The sequence below is a fragment of the Vanacampus margaritifer genome, chromosome 7, assembly GCF_051991255.1.
Source record: "Vanacampus margaritifer isolate UIUO_Vmar chromosome 7, RoL_Vmar_1.0, whole genome shotgun sequence".
NCBI classification, from domain to species: Eukaryota; Metazoa; Chordata; class Actinopteri; order Syngnathiformes; family Syngnathidae; genus Vanacampus; species Vanacampus margaritifer.
Window position 1 is genome coordinate 17,180,175 of NC_135438.1, and position 16,629 is coordinate 17,196,803.

At 40.0% G+C, this 16,629-nt stretch overlaps 2 protein-coding genes across 2 annotated transcripts; one reads left to right on the plus strand and one right to left on the minus strand.

Moving 5' to 3' along the window:
• The first annotated feature begins 26 nt into the window (after window positions 1–26).
• On the plus strand, window positions 27–6,061 carry pi4k2a (phosphatidylinositol 4-kinase type 2 alpha). Its single transcript, XM_077571945.1, has 9 exons — window positions 27–502; window positions 2,684–2,884; window positions 2,955–3,086; window positions 3,180–3,337; window positions 3,450–3,507; window positions 3,591–3,690; window positions 3,834–3,967; window positions 4,108–4,167; window positions 5,027–6,061. The coding sequence occupies exons 1-9, from the start codon at window positions 164–166 to the stop codon at window positions 5,186–5,188; spliced, it is 1,344 nt and encodes a 447-aa protein (XP_077428071.1). The 5' UTR covers window positions 27–163; the 3' UTR covers window positions 5,189–6,061.
• Window positions 6,062–7,325: 1,264 nt separating this feature from the next.
• On the minus strand, window positions 7,326–11,228 carry LOC144055445 (prostaglandin E2 receptor EP1 subtype-like). The gene is made up of 2 exons (XM_077571411.1): window positions 10,377–11,228; window positions 7,326–8,110 (listed from the first exon to the last, which is right to left on the minus strand). Exons 1-2 carry the CDS (start codon window positions 11,226–11,228, stop codon window positions 7,841–7,843), a joined length of 1,122 nt encoding a protein of 373 aa, XP_077427537.1. The 3' UTR covers window positions 7,326–7,840.
• Between the last annotated feature and the right edge of the window lie 5,401 nt (window positions 11,229–16,629).

The following is a 16,629-nucleotide window of genomic DNA, read 5'->3' on the forward strand; positions in this document are numbered from 1 at the left end:
GAAGATGACAGTCATCTGATTTTCTTTTTTTTCAGCTTCCTTGTTAGCCACCACACGTCCAAGCAACAAAACAACCGCTACTTTATTTGTCAACCTTTTTCGCCCATTTCGGTTTCTTCTCCGGACAGCGAAATATAATAACTTCTCGTCAGCCGCCAGCATTATGGACGAGACGAGTCCGCTTGTCTCTCCGCTACGTGACTCAAATGATTTCAGCTACGGTCCCACAGAGCCCACCAGCCCGCGGGGCGCCTTTGCAGGCACGCCGGGCTCTGTGGTGCGCATCCCCGCCGGCAGTCCGAGTCGTAGCCGGGAGAGACAACCGCTTCTGGACCGGGACCGTGGTAGCTCACCGCGTGAGCCGCACCGGAACGAATTCCCGGAGGATCCGGAGTTCAGAGAGATCATCCGCAAGGCCGAGCGAGCCATTGAGGAGGGGATCTACCCGGAGAGGATCTACCAAGGATCCAGTGGCAGCTATTTTGTCAAAGACTCACACGGGGTAAGAAGAAGAACTGCCAAGTTAGTCACAGTTCTCGTTGGAAAGCTCATTTCAGGGACGTGTTAGATTGGATGCTATGACGACCTCTTTTCAACGTAGTAATTTCTTCTTGGAGGCCTTTTCTCTACCATATGATGACATGACATCACCAAGCAACCCATTTCATATACTATACTATAATATAATATAAAATAATCTAATGTAGTAATACATGTTGTTGTGTACTATACACAACAATTTGCCATAATATGCTAGTTGTAAGTAATTGGGGACTAAATAAATAGAGTTACTGTGAATCATGGTTTTAAATGAAAGAATCATTAGTTTTGTTTGTGAGTCTACTAAAGACCTACTTAAGAGGCCGTCATAGTTGGTGTGGCTGTAAAGTTGTCAAACAGCAGATAACACGAACAATATATACAATATATATATATATATATAACAATATATATTTTGTCTTGTTGGAATCTCGCATTGTTTTTCTGAGCAAAGAACAAAGTCCCATGTGTGTAATCATAGGGAAAGTTTTGATTTGTTGACACTTTTCCTCTAGTCTACCCTACAAAACCTTGTTTCTTCTTTTTCAATTATGCAAATTCACTGGTGTTAATCTGTGATCAAGTGCTGCACAACCCACATTCCTCCATATAATGTCTGATTGATAAGTCCCCAGTGAATGTGTATGTGTTCACATCTGTGTTAAGATCTATTTGTGTTTACCATTACATTGTTTCCCATCTATGTAATACATTATATTTTAAGTCTATTTGTCACACCTCTTCTTTAAAAAAAAACCTGCAACACAGTAGTAACAATTCCTCAACACTGAATGTGTTGGATTGTTATCCCCCAATCCCAGCCCGCTTACGGTTTCTTTAGTGGTCATGTGCCTTCTCTCTTGATGTAATTCTACTATGGCCAAGTTTAATGTTTCAACATTGTGCTGGTGACGCCAATGCTTCCTACCAGGGTGCTGTGGCACACTAGGGTGGTGTGAGAGATCAACAGGGGTGCTGTAGAAAACTATCCAAATTCATATATAGTGGCAGGTAAAACAAACACATTCTCTTTCTTTAGATGGCAGAAGGTAGTTGCCAGTCATACAAGAGCAAGTCATGAACTCATTCAAGTATATCAGCTTTGTTAAATTGAACATGCCCAAATTTAGCATTGGGTTGCAAGTTACAACTAAATTGTGGTATGATTAACTTTATTTTAGTATTCAAACTTGTAGTGACATTTTTGGCGGTTTGTGTGCGTGTCGTGCCATTTGATTTTTTTCCCCTGTAAAATGAGTGCCTTTTTTAACCAATTTTTGTGGTCGACCCAACTGACTTGGTCGGCTTTTTTTCCCCAGGCCTAAATGGGTTACATACATACATCATCATCCAATTAGACATCCTGTCAATTCCAGATAAGTAACACATAAGATAGCCATGTACGTATCCGCCCTAAAGAGCAGCAACTAAATACATTGCAACTAGTGTTGTTTACGATACCGTTTTTTGGCCCCGAGACCCAGTTTTGCAGTATCGGCCGATACCGGACTGATACCTAGTTTTTTGTTTTCCAACATGAAAAAGCTGCCCTGCCATTGGTTCAGAGCATTCAAACGCCAAAAGGGTATCTTGGCTCGGCATGCAGTGAACACGTCACACTTTAGTGAATGTCGTGCATAAGCAAGACACAAGATGCTGCATCCAAAGTCCTATATTAACGTCGGAAATAATAGTATCGGCATGTCACTTGTTAGTTACATGTCGATGCCGATACCACTGTTTCAGTGCAGTATTGGGGCCTATCATTATCAGAACAACACTAATTACGACACTTGCCTCAACTTCACTATGCTAGCTCAGCTAAGTGACTGATGGTAAACTATTGGCGCAACATTGAATCATCTCCAGTTACGTAAATACTCGTCACAGATCCTCAAACATAACATCAGTTCCCCTTCCTTATGTCTCTCCGCCATAAAAAGATCAGGACATGCCCCAAGTTTTCTTGTCTGCAGATGAGTCATCTTATTTTATATAACTTTCGGTTTATATTGATCTCTGTGATTTTTCTGTTAAATTTGTTAATGGGATGATCTTATTTTGATATTGTAAGTATTGTATACAAATGAATGAACTATTCAATGTGAAATGTAGTCTTTAAGAATTTATTTTCCCTTAACAGAAGATCATCGGTGTGTTCAAACCTAAAAACGAAGAGCCCTACGGCCAGCTTAACCCCAAATGGACCAAGTGGCTTCAGAAACTGTGCTGTCCGTGCTGTTTTGGTCGCGACTGTTTAGTTCTCAACCAGGGCTACCTGTCAGAGGCCGGCGCTAGCCTGGTGGACCAGAAACTGGAGCTCAATATCGTTCCGAGGACCAAGGTAGACATGCCTACACGTTAGTGACGGGAGTCGGAACCAGTTTCGCTGCTAATCACGGTGGCTGTTTTAGGTGGTATACTTGGCGAGTGAAACTTTCAACTACAGCGCCATAGACAGGGTAAAGTCTCGAGGTAAAAGGCTTGCCTTGGAGAAGGTCCCAAAAGTGGGTCAGCGCTTCCATAGGATTGGACTGCCTCCTAAGGTAAGATAGTCCGTTGCTTATTTTTCTTTTTTTTTCTTTTTTTTTGAGTTAAGCATGAGAAATCACTGATGGACTTTGTTGCTATTCCTCCAGGTTGGCTCCTTCCAGCTCTTTGTGGACGGATACAAGGATGCAGATTTTTGGCTTCGCAGGTTTGAAGCCGAGCCTCTGCCGGAGAACACCAACCGTCAGCTTCAGCTGCAGTTCGAACGCCTCGTAGTCCTCGATTACATCATCAGGAACACAGGCATGTAGCCAAGTCACCCCGCTCAGCACGTGTCCATGTGGTCATCGTGGTCACACGCAGCGCCGTCATTGACGGACTCATTATCACAAGATTTGTTTTTTTTCTTTTCCAGACAGGGGAAATGACAACTGGCTTCTCAAATATGACTGCCCTATGGACCCTGTGGGGAACCGGGTGAGAATTCCACACACAATGTTTTTTTTTTATGAGTGTGTATTTGTAATTCCTGTGTTTTCTGTCCAATTGCATTGCTACAGGAAACAGACTGGGTTGTCGTGAAGGACCCAATAATTAAGCTGGCAGCCATAGACAATGGTCTAGCCTTCCCTCTCAAACATCCCGACTCCTGGAGAGCATGTAAGACTCTTCTGTAAATCTCGCCCTGAGACAGATCGCTATAGAATTCCTCTCAGTGGTGCTTGTTGTGCATATTTGTCACATTTTATAAGTTCAAAGTGTGTTGACTGGCTGCCATTAACCTACTTTGCTTCATTTTCTAGATCCTTTCTACTGGGCGTGGCTCTCCCAGGCCAAAGTTCCTTTCTCCCAGGAAATCCGAGAACTAGTCTTACCAAAACTCTCTGACCCCAATTTTATCAAAGATCTGGAAGAGGACCTCTATGAACTATTCAAGGTATGAAAGAAGTATGGACTTTTGTTCTCATGTCACTGTGATGTCAGGAGGAATCTGACGGATAATAGGAACAAGCACGCTGCTCTGTTTCTGTATACACAAGAATGTTCTGTATTTTACATGTTCGTGTTGTCCCATAGAAAGACCCTGGTTTCGACAGAGGACAGTTTCACAAGCAAGTCGCTGTCATGAGGGGGCAGGTCAGTTAACATGAACTTGTCACAGCATCGCTAAAGGCTGGAACACACGCTCATTTATCTATTTTTACTATTTACAGTAAAAATCCTGCACCTGTGTAATACTTTCCACCTAAATCACTCTCATTTCATAGAATTTAACTTACAAACAAATTTGACTACAAACAACCTCTTCGAACCCATTGTGTTTAAGTAAGTTGAGGACTACCTGTATTCTTTAGTATAAGAGTGAATAATTTGAATGAAAAAAGATGGAAAACATACCAGTAAAGTGTAAATGCTTTTAAATCCAGGTTAAAAAACGATGCACCTTTCCCATATCTATGATTACGGCCTATCAAAAGTATTTTGAAAATCATGTTTTTGAAAATCTTGTTCTTATACTGTATGCTCTCAATTAATAATTGAGCTATTTTAATTTTTTTAATTTGCTTTTAAATCTATTTAACTGCTTTTAAAGTTTGTACTTTGAATTATAGTATGTGAAGCATATTGAGTTTCATTGTGAATGTGTATAAAATGTGCTATACAATCTGATTCTATTTTATGTATTTATTTCCTTTTTTTTAACAAAACAATGTGAAAAATGTGCGTTTCTTATTATGCCCTTTCTATAATACATCCCCTTGATTTTGGATCACTCTCTTTCCCCGCCCCCATGTTATTCGCTGCATTTTATTTTATTTTCATTTCATTTTCTATCAACTAAGTGACCCATAGCCAATATTAACTGCACACCAGAATCAACGTGCACGCACACACGCCCAACATAATAAATATCAAACATATGGTTAAGTTTGCTTAGTGTTGCCAATTAACAAAATGACCTTGATTTTCATCTCCGCCTCTTCTTCATTCAAAGATTCTGAACCTGTGCCAAGCCCTAAAGGATGACAAAACACCCCTCCAGTTGGTCCAGATGCCCCCAGTGATTGTGGAAACTGCCCGAGCTCCCCAGAGAGCCAACAGTGAGTCGTACACTCAGAGTTTCCAGAGTAGAAGACCTTTCTTCACCTGGTGGTAGGGAGCATGCATTGGGAGGAGCAACAGCAGGAAGCGGGAGAAGAGAGTACAGGTTTGTCTCCTGGAAAAAATGGATTTGCCGGTAATTACCACCGTCCCCCCCCTCTCCAAGTGGACACTGTTATTACGAAAAGTGAGTGTGTTGGTAGAGAGATAAGGCGAACAGGGGAAGAATTTCACACCGTATCTTCCTTGTTTGCCTTGGTGCCTTGTTTGGATGCGAAGAAGTTTGAAATATTTCTTCTGTGGACTCCCCAGGGGGCACGTGTGATCGCCCACATGTGCATGCCAATCAGTCAAAAGCAAAAGTTGTCTAACTGAAGATGGGACACGCCTCGTCCCACGTCCATGTTTTTTTTCATGCCGCTCTACCTTTTTAACAATCACATCACATATACAACCGCTCCCACGCTGTTTAATGGAACGCACCGTTAACAAGTGTTCATTAAGCCATGAAAGTTTCGGAAATGGACACGCCGCGCACGTGTCAACACGGTGAGCACGGAATGCGAAACGGGTTTCACAGCTTGAAAACGATTCTCACTACTGTTGACACGAGGTTGGTGAAGTTTGTGGTTATGCTGAGATAATTACTAGCCTAATTATTCCACTTTCAATAATGAGTTAATTGACCATTCAAGGAAAAAAGAATCACCCAGTCCGAACTGCCAGAAGTGAGGAGACAGTGTTGTTGATTCATCGGCTTCTGGTAATGTTTTCATGAGCTTTTTTTTTTTTTTTTTGGTCACATGGAGCCGCATAAAGTAACTTCCTGCTGTAAAGAACAGACATGAAATGTATTGTGACAATGCACTGTATAATTTGTATGTAATATTTAATAATAGATTATAATAATAAAAAAATATCCCATTCACACAGCTAAATGTGTGCATTAATCAACATGTTAAAAACATCCAACCACACTCAAAGATTTATTCGTCATCATTCCGCTTTTCTTGCTGCAACATTGTTGTTTTAGTTTAGTTTTGCTGTCTTGGAGGCAGATGTTCTAACAATTAATGATCCAATACTGTACTGCAGTTCCTTTCTTGCAGCATGCAGGCTGAGCTAGTGAATGCTTGCTCAAGAGCCAAATATACACACAATAAAACCACAGTTTATGCTCGAAACAACAGTTTGGCTATCACGGCATCTGGCGTGACTGTGATGGCAAGAGATCGCATTGCATTGCAGCCTTGCTCCTGCTGCTGTGTTTTCCTCAGTTAGCAGACAGATTGAAAAGTTTGATAAGCGGATGCAAATAAAGTACATCATTTCGACTAACATCCGGTGGTAGTGAAAATCGACGTATCACAAGCATTTCGACATACCGATACGCTGAAGTAACAGATTTAATAATGAACCAAAATAGCCCGTGTGAAAGGATTTACTCACAAAGAGGATGTAAGATGATTAGCATCAATTGACTACTGAAACGTTTTGTACTCCCACACCAGCATTTTCCTTACACCACAAATTCAATTTCATCTAAGTGAGGAATGTCGGAAGGCAACGCATGACCAATGCGCGCGTGAGCGTGCGTGTATGCAGTCTTGTGATGTCATGGTGAGTGTTAGACACATGGCAGTTAAGACAAGTTTGAGAAGCCTAGACTCAGATTAACAAACGATCAAGAACTTAAACTTTTGTTGATTATCATAAGAAATGAAATGAAAGATAGATGGTCCAGAATGACGTTTGTCAAAAGACACACAAATCCTCACGCCTTGTAGACCATCTTGTAGACCATCTTTACCCCAATCTTCAGTTACTCAAATGTGTTGATTTTAATCTTTAGCCTGGAGGACACAGCAATTATGTTTTTCACCAATTTTAAATGTGGCACATCACGTTGCCACTTTCCACACGTAAACCTTGTTAAAGGGGCCCAGTTTTTATGATTTATTTTTTGTCTTATAATTTACATGGTTGATGCCTTCAGATCCAGACACATTTGTTCTATTCGGTCAGTAGACACAAAACTTTGTAAAGGGATGAGTGCTAGTCCAAAATGACAAGTATGTTGTGATAAATAAGTAAAGTAAAAATAATTGCACAAACACAGTCATTTGTCACCATCCAATCGATTTACTCATTTTAAGTGGTTTTCCCTCAGTAATTTGAGGCATGATTTTAGAATCCATGTATGATTTGTTAATTTGTTTTTCAAAACAAAACAAGCAAGACAATTGAAACATTTTGAAAAAACAAATTTTCCCACATCATGCACAGTCACAAAATGTGAATATTCTGTCATACATTATCATTTGCTGTTGAGTCTTCTCTGAGGCTTCTTTTCCCTTCTGATGCACAAGAAATACAAAATGCGCAGGCTTTTACTGTCAAAGTTCCTTAACTTTTGCAGCATATTTACATTCTGTTGTCCCACTGAGAACTATAAGCATGAAGCAATGCCTACTTAGTAAACAGGATGCTCGTAGTTGTGTGCAAAATGATAGCAGTTAGCTAGCTTCCATGTGAAATGTCAGAAACCCATGTAATGATAAAAACATACAGGTTACACATTTCCTCATTGGCATCAAATATTTCCAAATTGGCCCAGCCTAGAAATGTCACATTGTGCTCATGCAGCTCACTCCAACATTGCCATTAGACATACTACCCCCCAAGAGATGTATTTAGTCCTCCCAGTTTAGACTTGGTTGACTTCATTCTTCTCTGACTGGGGAGGAGACGCAGAGTCTAAGCATCCAAATAAATTACCCCCCAGGCCCGCTTGGCACTTTGCAATGAGGTAGATTTTCCGTAGGACGGTTCGGCGCAGCAGGATGTAGACCCAGGGGTCCAGGATCTGGTTCCACGTGGCCAGTCTCACACCGATCACTAGTAGCATTTTGTAGTTGGGAAGGTCATCTTCAATGGATCCTGTGTAGGAGTGGATCGCCGACATCAGGCCAAAGATCTGCAGGGATGAAACGTAACCTGTTTGTTTCACATTTTAATATCTACCACATGAAAGATAGGCTAAAGCAAGTTTATGCTAGCAGAGTACAGGTGAAATTCTACCAAGAATTGACCTGGAGCTTAGCTCATTCGCTGCCATTGACGGCTATAGACGTCAAAAAGTTTAACATTTTTTTCCAATTTTGCTAACAAGAGTATGAAAATCTAGATTTTTTTTATTGTACATTCAGAATAGATATACAATTTGGGATTAATTGTGAGTTAACTAGGGAAGTCATGTGATTAATTACAATAAAAAAATAATAATCGCCTGACGCCTCTAATTAAATTTTTTAAATTAAAAATAAGGGGTGTCAGACAATTAAAATTTGTATTCATAATTTATCGCATGACTTCAATAGTTGACTCACGATTAATCACAAATTTTATATCTGTTATAAATGTACAATAATTTTTTTTCTAGGTTTTCATAAAAAATGAAATGAAATGAAAAAAAAGTTAAACTAATAGAAATAGTTCACATGAATTTTTGACGTCTATAGTCGTCATTGGCAGTGAATGAGTGAGTATTGTTTGTAAAGAACTCTTCCTAATAGGTGTTATTTATGTAATTGCTGTATTTATGTGCACCACCAGAACTGCATTCTCAAGTCTAAAATCTTAAAAAGTCTTACAATAGTCAACATGCATTTGATAACACATTTCAGATATCTCTGACTTATTTACTTTTACTTTAAATGAGTGACAAAATCTTAAGCTTGAATACAAAAATTAAGTAGCCTAATTCTACTTTCATCTTAGGACAGTACTTCTCAAATAGTGCACTCTAAAAACATTTGAGTCAAAAGTAACCCAATAAAGGTTGAAAAATGGACCGATCCACTTTATGGGTCAATTTGACCCAATTTCTGGGTTGTTTTATACAAAATGACCCAAATTTTTGACCCAAGTAAAGGATCTGACCAATGTTTATGAGTTGTTTTACACTAAAAGACCCATTTCTTGACTCAAAGTTGGGTCAAATTGACCCAAGTAGAGGTTCGGTCCATTTTTGACCCATTGTTGGGTCATTTCAACTGTTTTAAGAGTGTGTGGTGGGGTAATGATGTGTGGGGGATGTGGCTCGTTTGATCTCAGGGAACATGTATACTTTTGTTTATTTTTACTGTACTGGAATAAAGTGTAATTACACTCCCACTACAGTAGGTGGCAGTGGTGCTCTCACTGTTAAAAAGTGCCAAGGACTATTGACAGGAAAACATGACAAAAAAAACAAACAAGTGAGAAGCAATGTGTTAGTTAGCGTAATGTCAAATTGTATTATGATATATGCTATGCCATAGGCTACATTTAGCCACCTTTTACAATATTGCAGATCAACAAAAGTTGTACCAAACACTGTCATTGTCAAACACTGTCAGTAGGTTATAGTAAACAATGGTTACTTTATATGCTAATATGTCGGTTTGCAATCCTATCTGAAACTTTTGTCTTCTGGCTGTCTTGTCTGTTACCAGAATGTGCCTTTCATAAATCTGCATTGCAAAGATCTGTATCTGCTGTACCACTCTATGTAAAATGGCCGCTTTGGAAAGCAAAACGTACATTGAGAGCTGTGTTCTAACAGCTCAAATACTGTAGCAGTATACTGTACTCTAGTGCAGTGTTTTTTCAACCACTGTGAAGCTACTTACTGGTGTGCTTTGAGATATTGTCTGGTGTGCCGTGGGAACTTTCCAATTTCACCAATATCTTGAACATGCTGTATAGTGCCGTTTTCGAGTCCTGTCTAGCGATCGGCAAGTAATCATGTAATACTCTTTCATATCAGCAGGTGGCAGCAGGTAGCTAATTATTTTGTACTTTGAGACAAGTAGAGGTACGTGGATGAGTCAGGTCAGGTGGCGTTGACAGTGATGGAGAAGTTTTTGAAAAAGAAAGATGTCGACTCCGAACTGGGCCCTGGACAAACATTTGGACCAAGATGAAAGCCCTAGTAGGAGAGGAGGAGTTTAAAAGAAAGCAGAAGAGGTTTGTGTGTCTATTCAAGCCCAGCTTTCACACTGAGTGAGTAGAAATATGAACGATCATTCTTTGTGTTTATTTGATTCCTATTCAAGACCTTTTGATCAGAACGACTTTATGTTGTCAATAAAGGCTAAAGGATTTAATAAAAAAAAAAAAAAATCTGCTGATGGTGTACCTGTGGGAAAAAAAGGTTGAAAAACACTGCTCTAGTCCACGTCACAGTTGCTGATACTCACCAGTAGAGGACACCAGCAAATGCAGGAGGTGACCGTGATCCCCACCAGTTGCACCACCATCTCAATGTCGTGCGACTTGGCCGAATGATGCGACCCAGGCGTCCTCCTGAGCCTCGCGAGCACCAGCGTCAGTCCACTGATGGTGTTGCACACCACAGCCGCAGCCAGGGAGCTCAATCCCAGCCCGGAGAAAAGCAGCACAAATGCCACGTCCGCCTCCTGAATGTCACTAAGCACTTGAATGAAGCACCAGGTGCCCGGCTCCTGATAGGTGTACGAGCCCAGCTGTAAGCAGGGCAGCAAGGCCACGCACAGAGCGGCCAGCCAAATCGCAGACAGGCACATTTTAGTGCGGGTGCTCGTCACCAGGGAGGAGTGCAGGAGTGGCTTGGTGACACCCAGACAACGCTCCGCAGCCATGGCACAACCCAGGAAGAGCGGGCACAGGCCGAAAAACACCATGCTTCCTCCCAGAAACTGGCACATGCCGTCAGAAGCGCTGGAGTCGTCCGGCCGCACGCCTCCAGAAAGGTAGAGTCTCAGAACCAAGGCACCGGGGATCACGTGACCCATGAAGTCTGTTACCACCAGGGAGGTAGCAAAGAGGAGGAATGTCGCTTTGGAGCGGCGCTGCTGAAGCCAGTAGGCGTTAGCCAAGATGAACAGGGCCACGATGTTGGATACGATACCCAACGTCATGGGCAAAACCACCACCATGACGCCACTGGCGGTCAGGTTTCCCTGCTGCGCCGTCTCAAGGGCCACCCTGTCCATCGCTTTCCCTCCGCTGCCATTTGAGGAACGAGGGATGAGCGGCGAGGATGAAGAGTTGCAATGGCCCAAAGCTAACATGACTGAATGCCGACGCTGGTGTGGGCCATTCTTGAAGAGGCTGAAGGACAAACAAGGACATCATGAATGAAGATGACGACATGCAGTACTCACAATCTGCAAAACTTAAAGTCAAAACTTTTCATATATACTCAGCAAAAATATAAACGCAACACATTGTTATGAAATGAACTCAAAGATCTAAAACTTCTTCCACATACACAATTTCTCTCAAATATTGTTCACAAATCAGTCTATGTCTCTGATAGAGAGCACTTCTCCTTTGCCAAAATAATCCATCCCACCTCACATGTGCCATATCAAGATGCTGATTACACACCATAATTAGTGCACAGGTGTGCCTTAGACTGCCTACAATAAAAGGCCACTCTGAAAGGTGCAGTTTTGTTACATTTTCTGGGTTTTCTGAGTCCGCAGACCCCGTTCCCTCACCCCCCAATAAATTGGGACGGATTATCTCGGCAAAGGAGAAGTGCTCACTATCACAGATTTAGACTGGTTTGTGAACAATATTTGAGAGACATGGTGTATGTGGAAGAAATTTTAGATCTTTGAGTTCATCTCATAAAAAATGGGAGCAAAAACAAAAGTGTTGCGTTTATATTTGAGATGAGTAGTAATGTGTTCTAAACCCCCCATCTAACCACAGAATTCTGATTAATATTGCGTTTGTTGAACAAGTATCAGGCAGACTGATCGATCCATTTTTCATCAATCTCAGTGTGCCGCCAATTTGTCCTATGTGCCGTATGATGAGCCCATTGTCACTGTGATGTCATTTTCAGTCGACAGCATGTGATATTACAGGACAAAATGGCCGCCCTGTGAGATGGGTAAAAACGGGTGGATTTTCCGCTTAATTCTTATTCTACAAATTTAATACCATATTTAGACTACTGGGAACTAGAAGACATTACAAAGAAAAGTTTTGACTTTCACATTAACTTACTGAGTGGAAGAAAAAAAAATAATTCTTCACATGTTGTTTAAAAGGAACCCCAACTGTAAGTTTGCTCCATATGATTTATTTGGTTGTTACTAACATATCAGATTCATTTTTCAAAAATAATTTCCAGTTCATCCATTTTGTAGAAACTTTATTTGTACATACTCCGCCATTGTTGTTTACGTCGCCAAGCATTCTGTGTAGTGACGTACAGTAGATGGCCACTCGCTCTCTGCCGAGCAATTGCGAAACGGGTATAAAGAAAGCAAGGTAAGCCTTGTAGCTTCCTAAAGAAAAGAAGATTTTGCCAATTTCTTGTAACATTGAACTGGAAAAATGTTCAAAAGTAGCGTGATATTTTTTTATATTATCTTGAATAAAACAATATGTGACAATTTTTTATTTTTTAAAATAATTTTAAAAGGTGAGATATCTTGCAACATTTTAGTTTGATTAAAAAGTACTATTTCACTTTTCTATTTTTTTTAATTTTCATTTACAAAAAAACGGACAATATCTTGTAACATTCAACTTGAAAGTATGTTAAAAATTAGAGTGCTTTCTCATAACATTCTATATAATTAGAAAATTTAATTAAACTTTACATTTATTTCCATTTAAAAAAAATTTAACCAATTAAAATTTCTGATATATTGGAACATTTAACTATCCTATTTTTATTTAAACAACAATTATGTAGCATAACTTATTCAACTTTTAAAAATATGCTAAAACTAATATTACACTATTCTTTTGACATTTTAAATCATGTGACAAATTTTCATTTCATTTTCTCTAGAATTCAAACCAAAACATAACATCGATATTTTCCAAAAATCAATGTTTAATTTCAGAAAAGATTTTCTCATAACATTTTAATGCAGGCCATGTCTTTGATGTATTATTTGAATGTTATTTTATAATCATCATAATTATTTAAATACACGGTAGGCCGATGAAAAATGTGCCATGGGCCGCACGTGGCCCTGGGGCTGGACTTTGGATACCCCTGCTTTAGGTACACGATAAATGACACAAAATAGATGGATGGCACGCCTCTGTAAGAAAGACAAAACACATTATTTTGCTTATTGTTTTGAATAATGCAAGATAAGATAGATAGATAAGTTCAGCTTACTACAAAAAAAAAGCAAAAACAAGACAATCCCCAGCCCGAAATAACATGCAGTTCACAGAGAGCTACTATGGCATACATTAATTACATGAGTTAAAATGATGAAAAGGAGCTCCATAAATGGATTTTAATTGCCTTTCTTATGTTTTTATATTTACTGTGATTGACAAGAGACTGTTTTACTAAACGTGTGTTAGTGTTGGCAATACAAATAATTGGTACCTTAAATGATTAAGTACGCATCTTAGTCGTAAAGTCTCATTTAAATGATTGCGATGCACAAAACAATAGGCCTATTGTACTACTTTAGTTGTAACTCACCATTTAACGGTTGCGTCGTCCGTTGCAGTCCAACATGAATAACAAAGTATAGCACCAGCAATAATCCACTTCGCAATGAAAGAACCGTTTCCCCCTCGGATACTTCCAAATTTGTTGCAGGATCGTCAGTGTGGTTCATGTGGTTATCCAGTCCAAGAGTGATGAAGGCTGGGGAGGACGTTGAAGAAGCTTTATAGTCTTCGCGCTTTCACGGTGCGTGCGTGCGTGGGCGTCTCTGCTGCGCGGAGCCACTCATCACCAGCGAGCTTCCTGCGTCCGATCTCCCGAGCCGATAAATGAACCGCTACACGCTTACTCACTCCATCGGCGTAACACGTTGCTTAGAAAGGACGTCGGGTTAGTCTTTTATCCTTGCGAAATATGATGCTGCTTCTTTGACGGATGTTTGGTGTTTCAAATGTCTTCCTTCCATCGAGAAATGATGCAGAGAAAGGTCAAGCTCACTATTGTTAGTATAGTGGAAGTTAACGGCTGATAAACTGTAATGTCTTGCTGCTCAACAGAAGTGCAATCTGATGAATGTGCTTTTAATAAGAGATTTATTGTTTATGGTTTGCAACGTGCACCCCCTCTTATCAAGTAACGCTAAACATCAGCTAACATTTTTAAGCCCTTACTTAAAATTAAAAATTGGGAACCCCTGCAAAAAGTAAGGTTTCATTGTACCATTACTCCTGAAAACTTAAGATGTGCAAAACGTTGGGATGGGTTACAGTTTAACCCTGGAGAACCCACTGGGTCAAATTTGGCCCCTATAAATTCTGCTACTCAAATAACAAAGACCTTTTTTTTTTTTTTTTTTTTACAAATTTAACTTCAAAAGTCCAGAGTGCCATTTCTGACCCCTGCATGGGGCCATCTAGTAGATGAATATTGCACTTACATGAGCCAGAGTGGTGGTGACAAGATGGCTGGCAACATGCTGTTTTGTTGAGCTGGAAATCAATCCAAACAAAACCATCTTCTCAGCAAACCATCAGATGGTGAAATTTAGTGATGGCAAAATGAAGCTTCATGAAGCACTTGTGATTTTTTTTAAGTCCCCTAGATGGTGCTCTTGGTTGGAAGATGCAGTGGAAATTTAATACATTTCCATTGCACTAGGCTTTATATTTAAACCAAGAGCACCATCTAGGGGACTTAAAAAAAATCACAAGTGCTTCATGAAGCTTCATTTTGCCATCACTAGAAATTGTGTTCTTTTTTGTTAATCTATTTCATATCATGTTGCAGAATGCCTAGGAGTATGTTTTATATATATATATTGATAAATTAGCAACTCTGAGCTAGTTTTAAAAAAAAGGGTTAAAATTGAAAAAACATATATTTTGGTGTTCAGTGAACTTATAGCAGTCATTTAATGTATAATTCATAATTTTCCCAAGAAGAAAAGGGTTCTTGGGTTCTCCAGGGTTAATAAGAGATTTATTGTTTATGGTTTGCTGAGTGAACCCCCACCTTTATCAAGTAACGCTAAACATCAGCTAACATTTTTCAGCCCTTACTTAAAATTAAAAATTGTCGTTGTCAAACCGGGACTCGTTCCCGAACCCCTGCAAAAAGTAAGGTTTCATTGTACCATTATTCCTGAAAACTTTAGATGTGCAAAACGTTGGGATGGGTTACAGTTTAAAACCACCAGGAAGAGACTTGGTGAATGGGGGATATTGTCCATTTGTTGAAAGAGGAAGGACACAGAAATTTGACAGGAATTGGCCTCGATCTCAAGCTCCATGCAAATTGCTGCATTGTGGAGTGAAGATGATTGAAAAGAGTCAATTAGCGGACTCAAAACAAGTCAGCAGAAAATTGATGATGGTCTGCAGGCAAATGAGACCTCAGTCACCAAGAAAGCAGTTGGTAGCACACTAACCTGTAATGGACGGAAAAGTTTGACTCTGGGAAGGCTTGGGAGAAAGTGCTGCAGTCAGATGAAACCAAAGTGGATTTATTTGGCATCAACTCAAAATGCGTATTTGGAGGATGAAGACATGAAAGTCTGACCCAAAGAAAAACACCGTCCTCACAGCTAGCCAAGTAAGCCAAGCATGGATGTGAAAACATTAAGCGGCTGTTTTTCTGCAAAGGCCACATGGCGACATCATTGTATTGAAGGGGAAATTAACAGAAGCATGTAGTGGAAAATGTTCAATGAAAGTCTCCAGTGTCCTGCAGTGGAGCGGCCCTTAATAAGATAGACTGTTTGCTGCTGATGTCTTTTATAAACGCATATTTGATTCTCACAGGGAAAAATGCTAACATCTTTCAGCCTTATGAAAATCCAGATGTTTTGATCAGCATTTCCTTCTGACTTTGTCAAAGAGCAGAGGAAAGAAAACCACAAATGAGGCATCGTGTCTCTAATAGTGTTTTTTCTGTCTGCATGGGGAAGACAGGTGGTCTTGTTTGTTTTAACTTTACAAGCACATGGCCGTCCAGCTGGAGACATGCTTGCACGCAGTGTGCCTTGGAAATGGCAGGTTGTTGAATGTTAGCTCATGGGCCCTTGAACAGATGTAGGAACTGGGCCCCTGACACATTAAATGTCTAAAACGTTTCGAAAAAGAGCCTAGTGTATGTTACTAAGCGATTTCTTAACGAGCAAGTCAAATCAAAAATGTTATCTACATATAAATGTTATTTATTTTAAATGTTCTACATGCCGCCAGTGGCATTGTGATTATTGTTGCTTTTGTGGAATATGAATTGAGCAAAAAAATAAATAAAAAAATCCATCTGAAAGGCAGCCATTTTGCAATGTACTGCCACTTGCTATCACAGTTCCCAAGGCACTGGTGTCCAAACAGTGGCCTGGGGGCCCTATGTGGCCCACAGACTTTTTTCTAGCGGCCCTTAGAAAATATATAAAAAAAAAAAAAACTTTTGACACAACCCTGCTGGGTGCACAGTAAAATTGGAAGTGTAAATTTAACTCCCACAGTGTTAAATTTAACACTTCCCCTGAATTTATATAGTTC